This window comes from Emys orbicularis, chromosome 10 (assembly GCF_028017835.1).
Source record: "Emys orbicularis isolate rEmyOrb1 chromosome 10, rEmyOrb1.hap1, whole genome shotgun sequence".
Taxonomy (NCBI): domain Eukaryota; kingdom Metazoa; phylum Chordata; order Testudines; family Emydidae; genus Emys; species Emys orbicularis.
Genome location: NC_088692.1, coordinates 34,037,538 through 34,055,740, shown reverse-complemented (window position 1 = coordinate 34,055,740; position 18,203 = coordinate 34,037,538). Strand labels below are relative to the sequence as shown.

The 18,203-nt window shown below is 53.5% G+C and overlaps 1 protein-coding gene across 1 annotated transcript in view; it reads left to right on the top strand.

The window, feature by feature from the left end:
* Window positions 1-18,203, top strand: part of LOC135884600 (voltage-dependent L-type calcium channel subunit alpha-1S-like) — a 62,565-nt gene that overhangs the window by 19,007 nt on the left and 25,355 nt on the right. Inside the window, 10 exon segments of the mRNA XM_065412027.1 lie at window positions 8,077-8,216; window positions 8,819-8,952; window positions 10,268-10,408; window positions 11,062-11,177; window positions 11,180-11,272; window positions 12,358-12,461; window positions 14,000-14,148; window positions 15,261-15,342; window positions 16,178-16,338; window positions 16,830-17,055. Coding sequence (XP_065268099.1) covers window positions 8,077-8,216; window positions 8,819-8,952; window positions 10,268-10,408; window positions 11,062-11,177; window positions 11,180-11,272; window positions 12,358-12,461; window positions 14,000-14,148; window positions 15,261-15,342; window positions 16,178-16,338; window positions 16,830-17,055 — 1,346 coding nt within the window.

Sequence of the window (18,203 nt, the reverse complement as noted above, 5' to 3'; positions counted from 1 at the left end):
ACAATAGGATTTCTGTAACATTTCTGTGCTACCTTAATCTAGATGAGATGATTCTGTGCTGACTTCATTTTGGTCACTTTGTGCTTTACCTAGGAGTAAAACTAGGGGTTATATTTCCCCACTGCTTGGAAACCCAGCTTGTTAAACTGGATAATGCCATTGATCTATTTACAGTAGAAGGTTGATATAGAGTTGTAACTAACATTAAGACTGATGCCCACTATACATTTAAAACTAAAAAGTGGCTTTGTAAAAATGACATGGGTTTCCAACTCTATTGTGTCTCAGTCAGGGCGGAGCGCCTTGTGAGGTGTCTTCACACTAGCTCAAGGTCACAGCGCAAGAACCTAGGGTATGTCTACACTACGAGAGTAGTTCGATTTTAGTTAAATCGAATATGTGGAATCGATATTACAAAGTCGAACGTGTGTGTCCACACTAAGGACAGTAATTCGACTTTGTCAGTCCACACTAACGGGGCAAGCGTCGACATTGGAAGCGGTGCACTGTGGGCAGCTATCCCACAGTTCCCGCAGTCCCCGCTGCCCATTGGAATTCTGGGTCGAGCCGCCATTGCCTTCTGGGTAAAAAAATGTGTTGAGGGTGCTTTTGGGTAACTGTCGTCATCCAACCGTCACTCCCGCCCTCCCTCCCTGAAAGCGCCGGCGGGAAATCAGTTCGCGCACTTTTCTGGTCAGTGACAGCGCGGACGCCACAGCACTGCGAGCATGGATCCCGCTGTGACCATCGCTGCAGTTGTGGCCGTTGTCAACGCATCGCAGCTCATCATCGACCTTTCACTGAGGCAGATAGAGAGAAATCAGGCGAGGAGGCTACGGCACCGGGGTCAGGACCTGAACTCCGAGAGTAGCACACGCCTGTCTGAAACCACGACACCCAGTGCCGAGGACATCACGGTGGCAATGGGTCTTGTGGATACTGTGGAACGGCGATTCTGGGCCCGTGAAACAAGCACGGACTGGTGGGACCGCATAGTGCTTCAGGTCTGGGATGAATCCCAGTGGCTGCGAAACTTTCGCATGCGGAAGGGGACTTTCCTCGAACTTTGTGAGTTGCTGTCCCCTGCCCTGAAGCGCAAGGACACCCGGATGCGAGCAGCCCTGACTGTCCAGAAGCGAGTGGCCATAGCCCTCTGGAAGCTCGCAACGCCGGACAGCTACCGGTCAGTCGCGAACCAGTTTGGCGTGGGCAAGTCTACCGTGGGGGTTGTTGTCATGCAAGTAGCCAAGGCAATCGTGAAGGTACTGCTGTCAAAGGTAGTGACCCTGGGAAACGCGCAGGCCATCATAGATGGCTTCGCCGCGATGGGATTCCCAAACTGCGGTGGGGCTATAGATGGGACTCACATCCCTATCCTGGGACCGGACCACCAGGCCAGCCAGTACATCAACCGAAAGGGCTACTTTTCAATGGTGCTGCAAGCACTGGTGGACCATAAGGGACGTTTTACTAACATCAACGTCGGATGGCCGGGCAAGGTTCATGACGCTCGCGTGTTCAGGAACTCTGGTCTGTTTAGAAGGCTGCAGGAAGGTATTTACTTCCCGGACCACAAAATAACTCTTGGGGATGTGGAGATGCCTACAGTGATCCTCGGGGACCCAGCATACCCGCTAATGCCCTGGCTCATGAAGCCCTATACTGGCGCCCTGGACACAGAAAAAGAACTGTTCAACTACCGGCTCAGCAAGTGCAGAATGGTGGTGGAGTGTGCTTTTGGCCGTCTCAAGGGGAGATGGAGAAGCTTACTGACTCGCTGTGATCTCAGCGAAACCAATATCCCCATTGTTATTGCAGCTTGCTGTGTGCTCCACAATCTCTGTGAGAGCAAGGGGGAGACCTTTATGGTGGGGTGGGAGGTTGAGGCAAATCGCCTGGCTGCTGATTACTCCCAGCCAGACAGCCGGGAGATTAGAAGAGCCCAGCGGGACGCACTGTGCATCCGGGAGGCTTTGAAAGACAGTTTCCAGACTGAGCAGGGTCACCAGTGAATTTTAAGTTTGTGGACTCAGAACCTGAACTTGCCACCGTTTCTTTACCCAGTTACCGTTGACTATCCTCTCCAGTTACATACCCCCTTCACCCCCTTCCCAAAAAATAAAATCTGTTCTGTTTTGTTAATGAACACCGTTGTCTTTATTACTGTTTTCGCGGGAATGTTTTAAACCTGGGACGCAGACTGTGGCGGGGTGCGGGTTTACTGTTGTGATGCAAATGATGCTTCTAAACTCCAGGAATGACGGGTTCCGCAGTGGTGGACTGGTTGTTTCAACAGAGCCTGCCAGCCCTCCTGGGCGGGACAGCGTGTATGTGTCGGCTATGTGACTGTCTGGCAGGGGGAGGAGGGTTACAGCTCCCCTGCTGCGGGGCTCTGTGATGCATTAGATCTGTAACTGCCCTCCCCCGCCACAAAGTCACAGAGCAACCCCCCCCCCCACAGAACATGAAAACCACCTCCCAGATTGAACAGGGTCACTAGTCACTGCACTGGGTATGTGTCCTGATCCTGGACCTGACCCCGCCTCTGTACCCTGGTAAAGGTGACTGTCCTGTCCAATTACCATGCCCCTTCCCCTCGTTCAGACAGACTCTCCTCCAAAATAAAATCATGGAAACAGTAATTAACAGAAACGAATATTTTATTATGAACCAGACATGAAACGTGGGGGTTGAAACTTGCACGGGGGCTTCTGTGAGGTGTGTAGGAAAGGACTTTTAAAATTTTGGGGAATGAGAGCCTTCTAGTGCTAGAGCAGTCTGCAGGGGTTGACTGAAAGTTTTAACGGCCCTTGCCGCCCCTCCTTCTTTGTACTTTGGGTGAGGGGGGGTGTGGGACTTGGTGGCGGGGGAGGGCGGTTAGAGATAGACTGCAGCGGGGCTCTGTCCTCCTGCCTCCGGTCTTGCAGAACATCCACAAGGCGCCGGAGCGTGTCCGTTTGCTCCCTCAGAAGTCCAAGCAGCTTTTCAGTAGCCTGCTGGTCCTCCTGACGCCACCTCTCCTCCCGTTCCATGACTGCTCGGTGCATTTGGGACAAGTTCTCCCTCCACTGTGTCTGCTGGGCTGCCTGGGCTCGGGAACAGCTCATTAGTTCTGAGAACATGTCCTCCCGCGTCTTCTTCTTCCTCCTCCTAATCTGCGCTAGCCTCTGGGACTGTGCTGACAGGCTGGGTTGGGAGACAGTCGCAGATGTGTCTGTGTGAATGGGAAAAATGGAGTGAATTCCTGAGACAGATAAATGAAGTTGTGTACAAAGAACCTAGTCTTTCTCTGTGAACAAGACCATGCACTGCACCTCTCACATGCGCACTCAGGACAAGGTCGAATTTTCGGCCATCGTCTTCAGTGCCTGGGGTCCTGCAGTGGTCTTGCAGTTATCTGAGAAGCGTGGCAGGACACCTGAACTTCTGTAGCGTGCAATCATGGTAAGCCGTAGACTTCTGGCTGCTTAAAACTGTACTAATAGCACTGGCCTCCTTTCACATTGAAAGCAATGCCAGTCTCTGCTGCCAGCAATCAGGACAGCATGAACTATGCCCCTGTCCCACCCCCTCGCGGCTGTTCCAGGGAAAGATCCCTGTATGCTGCCCCTCTCCCTCCACCGCGTGGCTGTAAAGCAGTCCCAATACTAACATTCCCCTCCCTAATTCAAAGCAGGGCGTAATGAGCGACATCACCCTGCTGAGGATCTCGGAGTCCCAGAGGGAAAGGATGTTTCGAGAAAGCCTTCAGAAACCAGGGCCGTTTGCCGCTATGCTCTGCAGGGCGATGATACCAGAGTATCTGATGGTGTCGTGGCGCGGTAACGTGTCCTACCACGGAGGGCCCACTAAGATCGCCCTACCCAGGAACCTGATGAACAGGCTGGAAATTTACCTTCATGAGACCTACGAGGAGTTCTCCTATGAGCATTTCGCCTCCATCCCCGGCCATATTGACCGGATTTTCGCGTAGGTGCACTGGGACTAAAGAGTGGAGCGTCTTGGGCAGCATAATCATGACTTACCGGACATTGTAAAAAAAATTTTAAATACTTGGGACTAAATTGTGAAGAGCCTAAGGCAGACAAATCATGAAAAACCCTTTGTTACTATTGTAAATATTCCAGTTTTTTTGCAGATAATTGTTTACATGTTTAAGCACTTTAATAAACAGCCATTGTTAATATTATAAATATTCCAGTTCTTGTAAAAATAAATGTTTAGATATTTAAAGCACTCACTGCTTGATCCTTCCCCTGATTCTGTCTCCGGGGTAAGGGATGGGGACGGTTGGTAGGGGATCTCGGTAAGGGTGATGAAGAGCTCCTGGCTGTCGGGGAAATCAGCGGTGCCAGCGCTGTCGACTGCCTCGTCCTCCTCATCTCCTTCTTCATCTTCCCCGTCCGCTAACATGTCCGACGAGGAACCTGCCGCGGACAATATCCCATCCTCAGAGTCCACGGTCAGTGGTGGGGTAGTGGTGGCGGCCGCACCTAGGATGGAATGCAGTGCCTCGTAGAAACGGGATGTGTGGGGATGGGATCCGGAGCGTCCGTTTGCCTCTTTGGTTTTTTGGTAGCCTTGTCTCAGCTCCTTGATTTTCACGCGGCACTGCGTTGCATCCCGGCTGTATCCTCTCTCTGCCATGGCTTTAGAGATCTTCTCGTAGATCTTTGCATTCCGTCTTTTGGAGCGCAGCTCTGAAAGCACGGACTCATCGCCCCACACAGCGATGAGATCCAAGACTTCCCGATCAGTCCATGCTGGGGCCCTCCTTCTATTAGATTGCACGGCCATCTCTGCTGGAGAGCTCTGCATCGTTGCCAGTGCTGCTGAGCTCGCCACGCTGTCCAAACAGGGAATGAGATTCAAACTGCTCAGACAGGAAAAGGAATTCAAATTTTCCCGGGGCTTTTCCTGTGTGGCTGATCAGAGCATCCGAGCTCGGACTGCTGTCCAGAGCGTCAACAGAGTGGTGCACTGTGGGATAGCTCCCGGAGCTATTACCGTCGATTTCCATCCACACCTAGCCTAATTCGATATGGCCATTTCGAATTTAGCGCTACTCCTCTCGTTTTGGAGGAGTACAGAAGTCGAATTTAAGAGAGCTCTATGTCGAACTAAATAGCTTCGTGGTGTGGACGGGTGCAGGGTTAATTCGATGTAACGGCGCTAAATTCGACATAAAAGCCTAGTGTAGACCAGGCCCTAGAGAGCCTCCTGAAGCACGGTAATAGTTTTGATTTAAATGGACTTGAACTGTACGAAGAATTGAGTACACTGTCATCACCAATGTTGCCACATGCAAAATCGGTGATGGACATTGTACAGTTTATTCATACCAGCAAACTTGTTGACATATATCCTAATGTGTACATTGCCACTCGTATTCTACTGACAATTCCTGTAACAGTAGCATCAGGAGAACGGAGTTTCTCAAAACTAAAGCTCATTAAAAACTATCTCCGTTCTACAATGAGTCAGGAATGCTTGACTGGTCTTGCTATTCCTGCAATCGAACAAGACATCACTTTGTCTTTGTCATACAATGACATTATTACTGATTTTGCAGCCAAAAAAGCCAGAAAGATTGCTTTTAATTAAAAACAAATCCTTGTTTCAATACCTCTTCATATAAATTTCCAATAAAATGTTGACAAATTAAAAAAATTATATTATTTGCATCATTCTGTCAAATCAGAATTTTTTCTGTAGCGCTACTTCTTTAGTGCTAGTCCATCAGCATTACAGTGTGCTTAATTAAGTTAAACTGGGTTTAATAACGTGCATGTGGCAAGTTTTCCAATACTGTAAGCTTATGTTTGTGTTGTTAAGAGCAAGTCAGGCACAGGGGCACCAGTTTAATAATCCCCCCTAGGGCACCATAAATCCTAAGGACGGCCCTGGCTGCAGGGCACTCCCTGCCCAGAGACCAACACCCCCTCCCCCCAGAGCCCAGTCGCGGGGCAGCCCCCGGCACAGACACCAGCACCCCCAGAGCCTTTACTCCCCCCAGCTTCTTTACTGTCCCACCGGGGGACATGGTGTGGTGCAGCCCTGTCCTTCCTCAGCCTTTGCCAGAGCTGGCTGCGTCTCCAAGGCCCTCTCCATCCCTGGGAGAATGAGGATCAAAGTGCTCCACTCTGCAGTGTCCAGCAGCCCCTAGTGGCAGTTAGAAATTCTGCAGTGGCAACAGGGAATTCTGCAAAATTTTGCATTGTGTGGCAGCGCAGAATTCCCCCAAGGAGTAAGAGGCTGTGCGTGAGCAGGAGCAGCAGGTGTGGAGGTGACCTGGGAGTTGGCTGTGGAAGGAATGCTAGCTGGGTACAGAGTTATTGGGAGGCTATGGATGCAAATCACATGCAGATCAGCAAGCCACTTAGTGAGAGAGTGGGGGGCTTCTCTCAAAGAGTATTAAACTGGTTTGCTCCATTTTCCCTCTTAACAACAGGGGATACGTGAATTAGAGATTCTCACCCAATGGCAGTATTGCCAACCTCAAGAGATCAAGAATCATAGAAGATCAGGGTTGGAGGAGACCTCAGGAGGTCATCTAGTCCAACCCCCTGCTCAAAGCAGGATCATGACTCACATCCTCTAAAATCATGTGATTGGCCACACAATCAGTGACATTTAAAAAAAAAAAAAATCAAACTCTGTTTTTCAATCTGTCTTTTGCCTTTCAAACTCTCCTCTGCTTGTGTGTGTGTGTGTGAGAGAGAGAGAGAGAGAGAAAGAGAGAGAGATAATGTCCGGTTGACAAGTCAACCTTTAATGAACACGTGCCTCTCTCTGGCTGCTTGAATGGAAGCTGCAAGTAGACAGACATACTTCAGGAGAATTCAAAAGGAGAAGATGCAGAAGATGTTGTATTTAGGCTAGTCCTCAGTACCAAGAGATTCATTTCAATATAATAGTCGTGCTTCTGGTAATGGTATCTCCTTATGAGGATGGAGCCCCTCAAAAGTATCCATTCCAAAATGGAGAGCTACCGTAGAGGGAAGGCATCCATGCTGGTTGGAAAAAGGGGAGGATGTATGGGAAGTTCTTGTACACAGGTATAACCCTAAGTACTCAGTGGAGAGCTCTGTCGTGTGACAAAGTTACAATATGATAGAAAAACCTAATTCACACACATTTAGAAATAGACTGAACAAGGCCTATAACATGGAGCCGGCAAATGAGCAATGAACAGCTGAGAAACACAAAGCATTCTCTCTGTGCAGCACGTTTTCCAACGATTTTTGAATAATGAGGTGAGCTGTAAAGATCTTGACACGTAAGAAGATCTTTACAACAACAAGCCCCTTTCAGAGCTTTCCTTAGCTCAGTGCAGTAGTTACAGTCATAATCCCTGAATATGATTTTTTTTAAAAAATAATCAATTCAGTCACATTCAAAGCATTTCGACCGTCTTCTGTTGTTGTATAATTTTGATAACTACATACATATGTACACGATCCAGTAATTACAATGAATAATTTGGTTTTTAATTAATAATTGTCCAAATAACTAAAAATAAATCATTTTTTATTTTAAATAGTCTTCTCTTTCGCAGCCTCCCCATCCCCCCATCAGTTCAGGCCCCCCATCAGTCCCCAACCCCTCAATCCAGCCCCCGGAGCCTCACCTCTGCTCCTCCTAGGTTTCCTCACCCCCCTTTCCCAGGCCTGGGGGTTGTAGTGGGGTCCCCTCTCATCTCCCCTTTCCCAGGCTGGGGGGTTAGGGATGGCTCCCTCTGTCCCTTTCCAGGCCAGGTGCTGGAGGGGAAAAGAGCAGAGGTCCTGCCCTGTCCATGTTTTTCACAGGATGGGAGGAGGGAACGGAGCCAGTGCTGGCTCAGCCAGCTTCCAGCAGGACCAAACTTCGCAAGGGGGCTGTAGCTTCTTGCGTCAATGCCAGACAGGCTCCAGACCCCACTGAAATCCGGTCACCCACTATAAAATCAGAAGCTGCACTTTGCTGCATGACTGCTGTGGGGGGTCCCAGGGCTGCTGGGTCGTTCCCCCTCACTAGGCATCGCTGGTCTGTTATCCACCTCACTCCTGGTTCCCTTCTGCCCTTTGTCTCTCATAGGAGAAGATAGAGTACGTCTTCCTGATCATCTTTACCATTGAAGCCACACTCAAGATCATCGCCTATGGGTTTCTACTTCACACGGATGCCTACCTCCGAAACGGCTGGAACGTGCTGGACTTCGCCATTGTCTCTTTGGGGTAAAGGAGAGCTGGTTTGGTGGGGTGGGCAGAAGGTTTCTTAGAAAATGTCCTGTTTGTTCTTGGGGCGGGTTGTGAGACCACGGTAGGGAGAGCGTGACCAGGCCCGACACCTGGAGTTGGAGCCAAAGCCCACTGAAGCCGGTGGGAGCGTTTCTAGTGACTCCCCTTGGAGGAGGCTCACTTGCCTTTTCCCACACGGCGCCCCTCTGCCTGAGACGACTCCCCTGAGCTCGCCCGCACGCCCTCTCCACTTTTAAGTCCTCCTTCGAGACCTACAGGTTCTGCACACGGGCTGGCTTGAAATCAGAGCTGGGAGAATAACCGATCTTTCGATTCACTGGCCATGCCGAAAAACAGAAAAAAAGCCGCACTGAACCGGTCTGAGATGAGGTTATGGTTTAGCTGTGCTGGCAGGGGCTCTGGTGTGAACTTCCCTGGTCCGGCCTGTACAGGGTGAAATTGACTTTCCTTGCTTGGATTTTTTTTTTTTACTGTCTCCTTCCCCCCTTTCCCTCCCCCTCCACGTTCCTTCTCTCGCCCCCCTCTTCCCCTTTCCCCTCTCTTCCCTGTCCCACTCCCTTCCTCACCTGCTCTGGCAGGCTGGTCACGGTGGTTGTGGAGCAGATCAACGTGATGCAGGGCATACTGCCGTCGGGGAAGGGCGGCTTTAACATGAAAGCCCTGCGAGCCTTCCGCGTGCTGAGACCCCTGCGCCTGGTGTCAGGAGTGCCAAGTGGGTGAAAGCTGCCCGGACGGCAGGCGGCTCGCTGGCGGGAGGCTAGGGTCACAGCAGCTGCAGTAGGCTTCCCCTTCGCACGGGTCTGTGGCCAGCCCCCAGCTGGGCCTCAGCGGAATTCCAACCGATCAGCAAAGTCTAGATCAGGGGTGGCCAACCTGAGTCTGAGAAGGAGCCAGTATTGACCAATGTACATTGCCAAAGAGCCACAGTAATACGTCAGCAGCCCCCAATCAGCTCCCTCCCCCCCCCCGCTCCCAGAGCCTCCCACCCTCTTGACAGCCCCGCCGATCAGCATCTCCCCCTACCTCCCCGCACCTCCCGATCAGCTGTTTCGTGGCGTGCAGGAGGCTCTGGGGGCAGGGCCGGCTCCAGGGTTTTGGCCGCCCCAAGCAGCCAAACAAACAAACAAAAAAGCCGCGATCGCGATCTGTGGCAGCAATTTGGCGGGAGGTCCTTCGCTCCGAGCCGGAGTGAGGGACCATCCGCCGAATTGCCGCCGAATAGCTGGACGTGCCGGCCCTCTCCGGAGTGGCCGCCCCAAGCACCTGCTTGACAAGCTGGTGCCTGGAGCCGGCCCTGTCTGGGTGGGAGGGGGAAGAGCGAGGGCACGGCAGGCTCAGGGGAGGGGGCAGGAAGGGGTGAAGTGGGGGCAGGGCCTATGGCAGAGCCAGGGGTTGAGCAGTGAGCACCCCCCGGCACACTGGAATGTTGGCGCCTGTAGCTCCAGCCCCGGAGTCGGTGCCTATACAAGGAGCCGCATGTTAACTTCTGAAGAGCCGCATGTGGCTCCGGAGCCACAGGTTGGCCACCCCTGATCTAGATAGTCCCAGTGCTAGTGCCCCTCGCGGAGACAACATAACCCACCAAGACCCAGCATGCGCCAATCCCACCATAGCCTGTTGTGAAAGGAGCTGGTGGGGGTCACCCCAGTGTCTAGGAGCCAGATGCCCCCATCCTGAGACCATCTCCCAAGGAGATGGACTGCGGGGACTCAGCCTTCCCCAATCCCTCTGGGGCAGTGTGAGGGGGCCTGGAGCTGCTGCTGCCTGTAATGGGATTGAGAGATTTCAGTCACCAGGGCTTTCCTTCTCACACACACCCCTCCTGGGACATGTAGGGACACATGCTGGGGAGGAAGGATGGCCTAGTGGTTGACACCCGTGAGAGCTGGGCCCAGGTCCCTCCCTCTCTTCCCTGCCATGTGCTGCAGTGGCGAAGCGGTTCAATGTGTCTGTGAGACGCCGTGCTGCCAGTTAGGAGGGGAGGGGGTGTGACATGTTACCCTTCTCTCTCTCTCTCTCGGCTGCAGGCCTGCAGGTGGTCCTGAACTCCATCATCAAGGCCATGGTGCCCCTGCTCCACATCGCCCTGCTGGTCCTCTTCATGATCATCATAGGGCAGGAGCTGTTCAAGGGAAAGTTGCACAAGACCTGCTACTACATCGGGACAGGTCTGGAACGTGGGCGACCCTCCCACCACCGGGGGGCCATGCCATAACCCTCCCAGCCACACCATATAGCCATATAACCATATGACGTGGCTGGGAGGTGTATGCCATATCTGGGGGCGTTATATGACTACATGGCATGGCTGGGAGGTGTATGGCATGGTTGGGGGCATTATAAGGCTATATGGCATGACTGAGATGTGTATGGCATATCTGGGGGCGTTATATGGCTGTATGGCATGGCTGGGAGATGTATGGCATATCTGGGGGTGTTATATGGCTGTATGGCATGGCTGGGGGCATTATATGGCTATATGGCATGGCTGGGAGGTGTATGGCATGGCTGGGGGCATTATATGGCTATATGGCATGGCTGGGAGGGTTATGGCATGGCTGGGGGCGTTAAATGGCTATATGGCATGGCTGGGAGGGTTATGGCATGGCTGGGGGCATTATATGGCTATATGGCATGGCTGGGAGGGTTATGGCATGGCTGGGGGCGTTATATGGCTATATGGTGTGGCTAGGAGGTATATTTCACTGCACCAGAGCCCTCCTCTGGGTGGGGCCTGGGGCTAAGGCACAAGCAGCAGCAGGAGTGTAGTTGTCCTTCTCCTCTGCTCAGCCTGACTTCTGTGCTTCGGTTTCACCCTCAGATATCATTGCCAAAGGGGAAATGGAGAAGCCATCCCCGTGCACCAGCACCGGCCACGGGTATCACTGCACCCTCAACGGCACTGAGTGCAGGAGCGGGTGGCCGGGGCCCAACAACGGAACGGTATCACCCATTTTGATAATTTTGGCTTCGCCATGCTGACCGTGTACCAGTGCATCACCATGGAGGGATGGACGGAAGTCCTCTACTGGGTAGGTGCAGGCCTGAGCCCGCTGGCTGCGAGGGAGGAGACGCCGGCACGCTCTTTGAGCAAGAACATGGTACTAAGCGGGTTGGGCTGGCCAGGCTTCCCAAAGGGTGGGAATCTTTCCGGGGCAGCGAGCCCCGCAGACTCTGCAGCTACTGGATGATGCATCCACTGAGCAATGAGCTCCCAGGGAGAAGGTGGCACCCGCCAGTGCAGCAGAGTGTTTGAACCCTGCCTAGCCAAGAGAGTCCCTGTCCAAGTACCACTGAGACTCTCAAACGAACCCCACCCTTGCCTTAAAAGACAGGAGCCTGGTGGGAGCGAGTCCTCGGACGGCTCCTCAGCTCTGGAGCTCAGGTATAAGCGACCATAAACTTGCCCTCCAAGCCACGAAGAATGGTAGGGGAGGAAGGATGGTGTGACGGCTCAGGGACAGGCTGGGAATTGCAGAGCTGAGTTCCAGTCCCGCCTCTGCCTCTGGAAAGCGCTTGGTGTGTTACCCTTCTGGGCATCCTTTGTTCCCAGGAGTGTGGGCTGAGGGCAGCTTGAGACACAGGTTGCTGGGCCAGTGTCTGATATTGTATCTGGTGGCTTTTAATAATAACACCACCTAGCTCTTATACAGTGCTTTTCACCATTAGATCTTAAAGCATTTCACTGTCGTTAACCCCCCCTGCCCCACACCCCCCCTCCCCGGGAGGCAGGCAGGACAGTGCTATTATCCCCATTGCACAGATGGGGAGCTGAGGCCCAGAGGCTAAGTGACTTGCTCAAGGTCACACAAGGAGTCTGTGGCAGAGTAGGGAGTTGGGTCTTCAAAGCCTTAAACTAGTGCCCTAACCACTGGGTTCCTGGGAGGAAGGCTGGTCAATGAGTAGGGACAAGTCTGAAACCTGGGAGACCCAGGTTCTATTCCCTGCTCTGCCACAGACTCCCATTGTGACCGTGGGCAAGTCTCTTAGTCGTTCTGTGTTTCAGTTCCCCATGCGTAAAGACTGTGAGGTGCTCAGCTACTCCAGTAATGGGCTTACCTGCGCCAGGTGGATTTGGTTCTCTCCCTGGATCTTCATCTGCCTCTGTCCTGCTCAGGTGAACGACGCCATCGGGAACGAGTGGCCCTGGATCTATTTCGTCAGCCTCATTCTGCTGGGCTCTTTCTTCGTTCTCAACCTGGTGCTGGGCGTGCTCAGCGGGTAAGGCGTGTGGGCTGCATGGTGCCGCTCTCCTTTCTCTCTGTCCCAGCAGGGGTCTGCCCCGAGGGAGGGGCCGGGCCCTTATTGAATTTGGGGATATGAACAGAAAGTCTGAAGGGGGTTTTTAACCTTTTTCTTCCCTTTTCTTCTTCCTTGGTACCTTGGCTACCAAGGCTATCAAGCCTTGTCTTCCCTTTTCTCTTGGAGAGCTCTTTGGATGACTCAGGAATGTGGAGCAGGGGCGCTCTCAGCCCTTAATTGAAGGGACAGGATGGTGGAATTCTTAACACAGAGAGCTTTTCTCCCCAGCCTTAACAAAACCAGACAATGAACACATTGTAATTATTCAGTTGTATTGTGGTAGCACCTAGCAGCCCCCATCCTGGCCCAGGACCCCATGGTGCTAGGTGCTGTGCAAACACAGAACAAAAAGACAGTCCCTGCCCCAACAGCAGTTTTAAATAGTCCCTGTAAAATTCCCTTCCCTTCTCAGTTAACCAGGTGTCACTTCCTTGGTCCCTGCAGTGTCACAATCTTAGGCTTTGTCTTCACTACCCGCCGATCCGGCGGGTAGCAATCGGTTTATCGGGGATCGGCTTACCGCGTCTAGTGAAGACGCGGTAAAATCGATCCCTGATCGCTCTGCCGTCGACTCCGGAAATCCACCTCGGCAGAAGGCGGCAGCGGAGTCGGCGGCAGCGCGGCAGCGGTCGACTTTCCCGCGTCCTCACCGCTAGGTAAGCCGACCTAAAATACGCAACTTCAGCTACGGTATTCACGTAGCTGAAGTTGCGTATCTTAGGTCGGACCCCCGCTGCAGTGTAGACCTAGCCTTACTAGTCCTCGAGTCTTCCAGCATAGCCAAGACATGAATTAAAGCAAACGGGTAAAATACCACTGAAAACAAACCCACCCGTCCTTTCCAGGCCTGCTTTATCCCTCAGAAGGGAGCAAAAAAAGGCCAAGCCCGATGTTTTTCCCCCTTGACAGATGGGAAAGTGGGCACAGCTGGCAATCTCTCTGCACCCTCCAGCTGTGTGAGCTTCCCCTTTAGCTCTGACACTCTGTTATGATTTCCTCAAGGCTTTCCAGTATCGGATACTCCTGTGTGCCTCAAAGCAGCAGTGGGGACAGCCATTAGTGCTCCTAATGTTAACCTGCCCTCTTTACAATCTAGCTGTAGTAGTTGGTTCTGTGGTGTCCTGTGGCAAGGAGTTCCACAGGATGATAAAAAAATGAGGAATAAGGAAGCATTTCCTGTTATTAGGTCTGTATTCCTCCCCCTCCCCCCCGCAATTTTGTATTATATAACAAAGGTAAAAGGCAGGACTGATCCATTCTCAGTCTTCAGTTGAGTTAAAGGAGTAATTCCACCAGCTGGCAGCAGTAGTAGGCTCTTATCCTCTCTGGGGACTAGCCACTAGAATAGGACGTGGCACACACTTGATGAGTGTGTCCCATGAGCAAGGTTTGGATTGAAGCTGCCCGCAGAGCCCCCTCTCCATTGGCCTCATGCCAACCATCTGGGTTTGTTCCAGGGAGTTCACCAAGGAGCGTGAGAAGGCCAAGTCACGGGGCACGTTCCAGAAGCTGCGGGAGAAGCAGCAGCTGGAGGAGGATCTGAAGGGCTACATGGACTGGATCACCCATGCCGAAGTCATGGACAGCCACCGGGCCAGGGGAGAAGGTACCATCCTCACCTGGGCAAAGCCAGGCAGGACACGCCCAGGCCTGGCTTCCCTCTCGCTTCTGGAGAATGGTTAAATCCTCCACCGGGGGGGGGGGGGGATGTCTGTGGGATGAGCGGGGTGGGAGGCTGGGGGAAGGTGTGCACTTGCTCCTAGTTTACTCATTGAGGGAGGCTGCCCCTCCCTTGACATTATCCAGGTTCAAGGATTAGAAGCTGCTTCAGACCCGCCAGAGATGAAGAGTTTTTGGAGAGGAAAGACAGTCTTATGGCATAGGACAGGCCAAGGTCTTGGGAAGCCTGTAGGCTGTTCCTGGCTCTGCCACTGACTTACTGGGTGACCTCAGGCAAGTCACTTCACCAATCCGTGCCTCCGTTTCCCCATGTGTAGTGGGATGTACTAACACTTGCCCATTTTGGGCTGAAATTAGTCACATATGCTAAGGGCTTTTGAGAACCTGAAGTGGAAGTTGCTATAGAAGAGAGTTATTGGCCCCCTTCCCCATTACCTCCCTGGGATGCTGTTATGTGCTTGGATATAATCCCTTGGCTCTTTGTTTACTCTGTGGGGCATTTTACACAGCTGTGGAGCTATATGTAATGATCACAATTCTGAACGCCATCGCTGGTCCCCTGCTCTCTATTGCCACCGGTTACACTCCCGTGGTGTCTAGTATCGCTCCATTTCTTCGCACATTACGATGCCAAAAAAACCCTCCTTCCCAAACTTGTTCTCTTGAGCGCGGACATGTCTCTTGAGGAGGTTTGTGTCTCTTAGGGAGTTATTAGATGGGAACCCTTCCTTTGCAGATGTGCTTCTCAGGGTATACCTACACTGCAATCACTTTCATCTAGCCAGCTCGGTCACCAGAGTGGGTGAAGCCGCAATAGCCCCGTGAGTGATTATGCGCCGATTTCACCGCTCCAGTATCGGAGCTAGTGAGATTAAAGTTCGCTCGGGTGCATCTGCACAAGCTGCGATCACACCTCCGATTGCAGTGTGGACATACCCTTAGAGTTCCCCTTCCCTCTCCGGTGGGAATCCATTGCCGACGTCCCCATGTGTCTCTTGAGGGGGTCCCCAGCTCACTGAAGATCTCTCTCTTTCATAGGGATGCTGCCATCAGAGGAAGGGGGTTCAGAGACCGAGAGCCTTTATGAAATTGAGGGCATGAACAAATGGATTCTCTTCTTGTGAGTACACACACACACACACACAGTCTCTCTCTCTCCTGCCTGATCCTGACTCTCCTGCTCTTGGAATCAATCCTGTTGTAAGAGCCCCTATCGGAAGAGCTGGTAGTTTTGTTGGGGGCGGGGGATACACCATGTTCAGTGCAGCCCACGCAAAGGTGGATTTTGCTATGTCCGGCTCTGGAAAAAGGCTAGTTCAGGTGGTATCCCACCTCTTCTTTTGGGGGGCCATGCGTCAAGCTCCTCTCCACTATCCCTCCTCCTACCCAGCACACCCCAGGGCTCTGGGAACTGCGTGAGTGGTGTCAGGAAATCCAAGGTCATTCCGACTGATGAACAGGTGAGGCCAGCGCACTCTTTAAGGGGCAGTGTCCTCTCCAGAGCATGCACAGGACCGGCCGCCATGCGGAAGGGAAGGCATCTCATGGATCCTGCGCTGGGCGAGCAGCCCGGACACCTGGGTTCTATTCCTTGGGCAAGTGCCTTAGTTTCACCATCTGTAAAATGGGGATAAATGAAGCACACTTCCCCAGGGCTTTGAAACAAGTTGTTCATTAACACACCAGCGTCTCCTTTGTTACCCTGGTGCATCCCCATTTGGCGTCGTGGTGATTGAGTGGGGACTTTGACCCCGTGCTGGTAATAGTTTGGGATGGAGGAAAGGTGGTAGAGAGGAGCAAAGCGGAATCCCTGCCTGCAGAACCCCTCTCCTATGCATTTGCGTGGGTCCATAGGAGCTGGTGGGCAGGGCGCTTTGCAATGACTTTGCCCTCTGGGGCTGGGTGCTGGGGGGGCAGGGAGCCCTGAAGTCACCCCTCTTGGCCCATCTCTCTAGCCGGCAGTGGAGGTGATGGAACCGCCTGTTCCGCAGGAAGTGCCGCGAGGTGGTGAAGTCCAAGTTTTTCTATTGGCTGGTGATCCTGCTCATCTCGCTGAACACCCTGTCAATCGCCTCCGAGCATCACTGGCAGCCCGAGTGGCTGACCCATGTGCAAGGTGAGCAGGGCGGCCCGGGGCTGGGGAGCCGCTGCCGGTTCAGTGCATCCACGGGCGGGCGTGCGCACACGCCTGCCCACACGTGAACACCCACATAGACACCCACACACACCAACGCACATACGTGCATGCGCCTGCGCACCACACACACACGCAAAAGTGCACGCACACCCCCGTGCCTGTGTGCACATGTAGTTTCCTCCCGGTCTTGTGTTTCCCCTCCTGCGCACAGACCCACCTCTTGCTGGGGTGGGGAAGGGAGCGTTCTGCTGCCGCTGCTCAGGGCTAGGAGCTGGGCAGGTAAGTGTGAGTCAGGCTTCTCTTCCTCCCTGCTGCGCTGCCCCAGGATTGTAGGCTGGGGGAGAGGGAGGCAGCAGGGGGTGTAGTGAGAGGGTGGAGGAGGATGTGGTCTCATGAGCAGCTGCTAGTGGCCATCGGGGGATCTGCCGCCTCAGTCCAGAGCGCTGACTGGCTGGGTTCGCTGCTTGCAGACAGCGCCAACCGGGTGCTGCTGGCGCTCTTTGTGGCCGAGATGCTGCTGAAGATGTACGCGCTGGGCCTGCGCCAGTACTTCATGTCCCTCTTCAACCGCTTCGACTGCTTCGTGGTGTGCGTCGGCATCCTGGAGATTATCCTGGTGGAGATCAACGTCATGTCACCCCTGGGCATCTCTGTCCTGCGGTGCATTCGCCTGCTGAGGATCTTCAAGATAACCAGGTGGGGGCACCTCTCCCCAGGGCCTGGGGTCAGGCAGTACAGGCAGGGGGGCTTGCACTGGGAGGCTGGGCTGTCCTTACCCCTTCTGAGGCCTCAGGCATGACTACAACTATGAGCTGCCGGAGGCTGAGGAAGGGGAACTGGTGAGTTCTCTGGCCTCTGTGTGGCCAAGGTCAGGATACCTAGTGTCTGTTTACAACTCTGGGAGGGGAGTGGGGTCTAGTGGTTAGAGCAAGGGCTTAGGAGTCAGGACTCCTGGGTTCTATCCCAGCCACAAGAGGGGGGTGGGGTCTAGTGGTTAGAGCAGGGAGGCTGGGAGTCAGGACTCCTGGGTTCTGTTCCCAGCTCTGGGAGGGGAGTGGGGTCTAGTGGGTCAAAGCAGGGGGCGGGGAGCCAGGACTCCTGGGTTCTCTCCCTGGTCTGGGAGGGGAGGGGGGTCTAGTGGATCAGAGCAGGGGAGGTGGAGGGCTGGGACACAGAACTCTGGGGCTCTAATCTGATACTGACTCACCGCTATCAGCCCACAGCTGATCAGGCTGTCCTGTGAGTGGTGGGGCAAACCACACTCTGAGGGTATGTCTACACTTACCCGGTAGTTCTGCGGCGAGCGATCGAACTTCTGGGTTCGACTTATCGCGTCTTGTCTGGACGCGATAAGTCGAACCAGGAAGTGCTCGCCGTCGACTGCGGTACTCCAGCTAGACGAGAGGAGTACCGCGGAGTCGACGGGGGAGCCTGCCTGCCGCGTGTGGACCGAGGTAAGTTCGAACTAAGGTACTTCGAACTTCAGCTACGTTATTCACGTAGCTGAAGTTGCGTACCTTAGTTCGAATTAGGGGGTTAGTGTAGACCTGGCCTAAGTAGTTACCTGCGGCCCTGCTGGAAGGAGGGCGTGGAGAGTGCAGGGTCTGAGCCCTCCTGCCAGGAGACAAACCAGCAGCTCAGCCTGTCTTTTGGGACCCAGCGAGGCTCCTCCCAGCTACCCGGAGCAGGAGCAGGAACCTGCTCTGCCAGAGGGGTCCCGGAGACACAACAGAGCTGGGAGCTGAGAATGCCACAGGATTCCTGAACCTCACTTCCCTAGGTTGGGATATTTGGTGGCAATAATGAAAATGGGGGGAAGCTGGGCATGGGGTTCACCTGGCTCC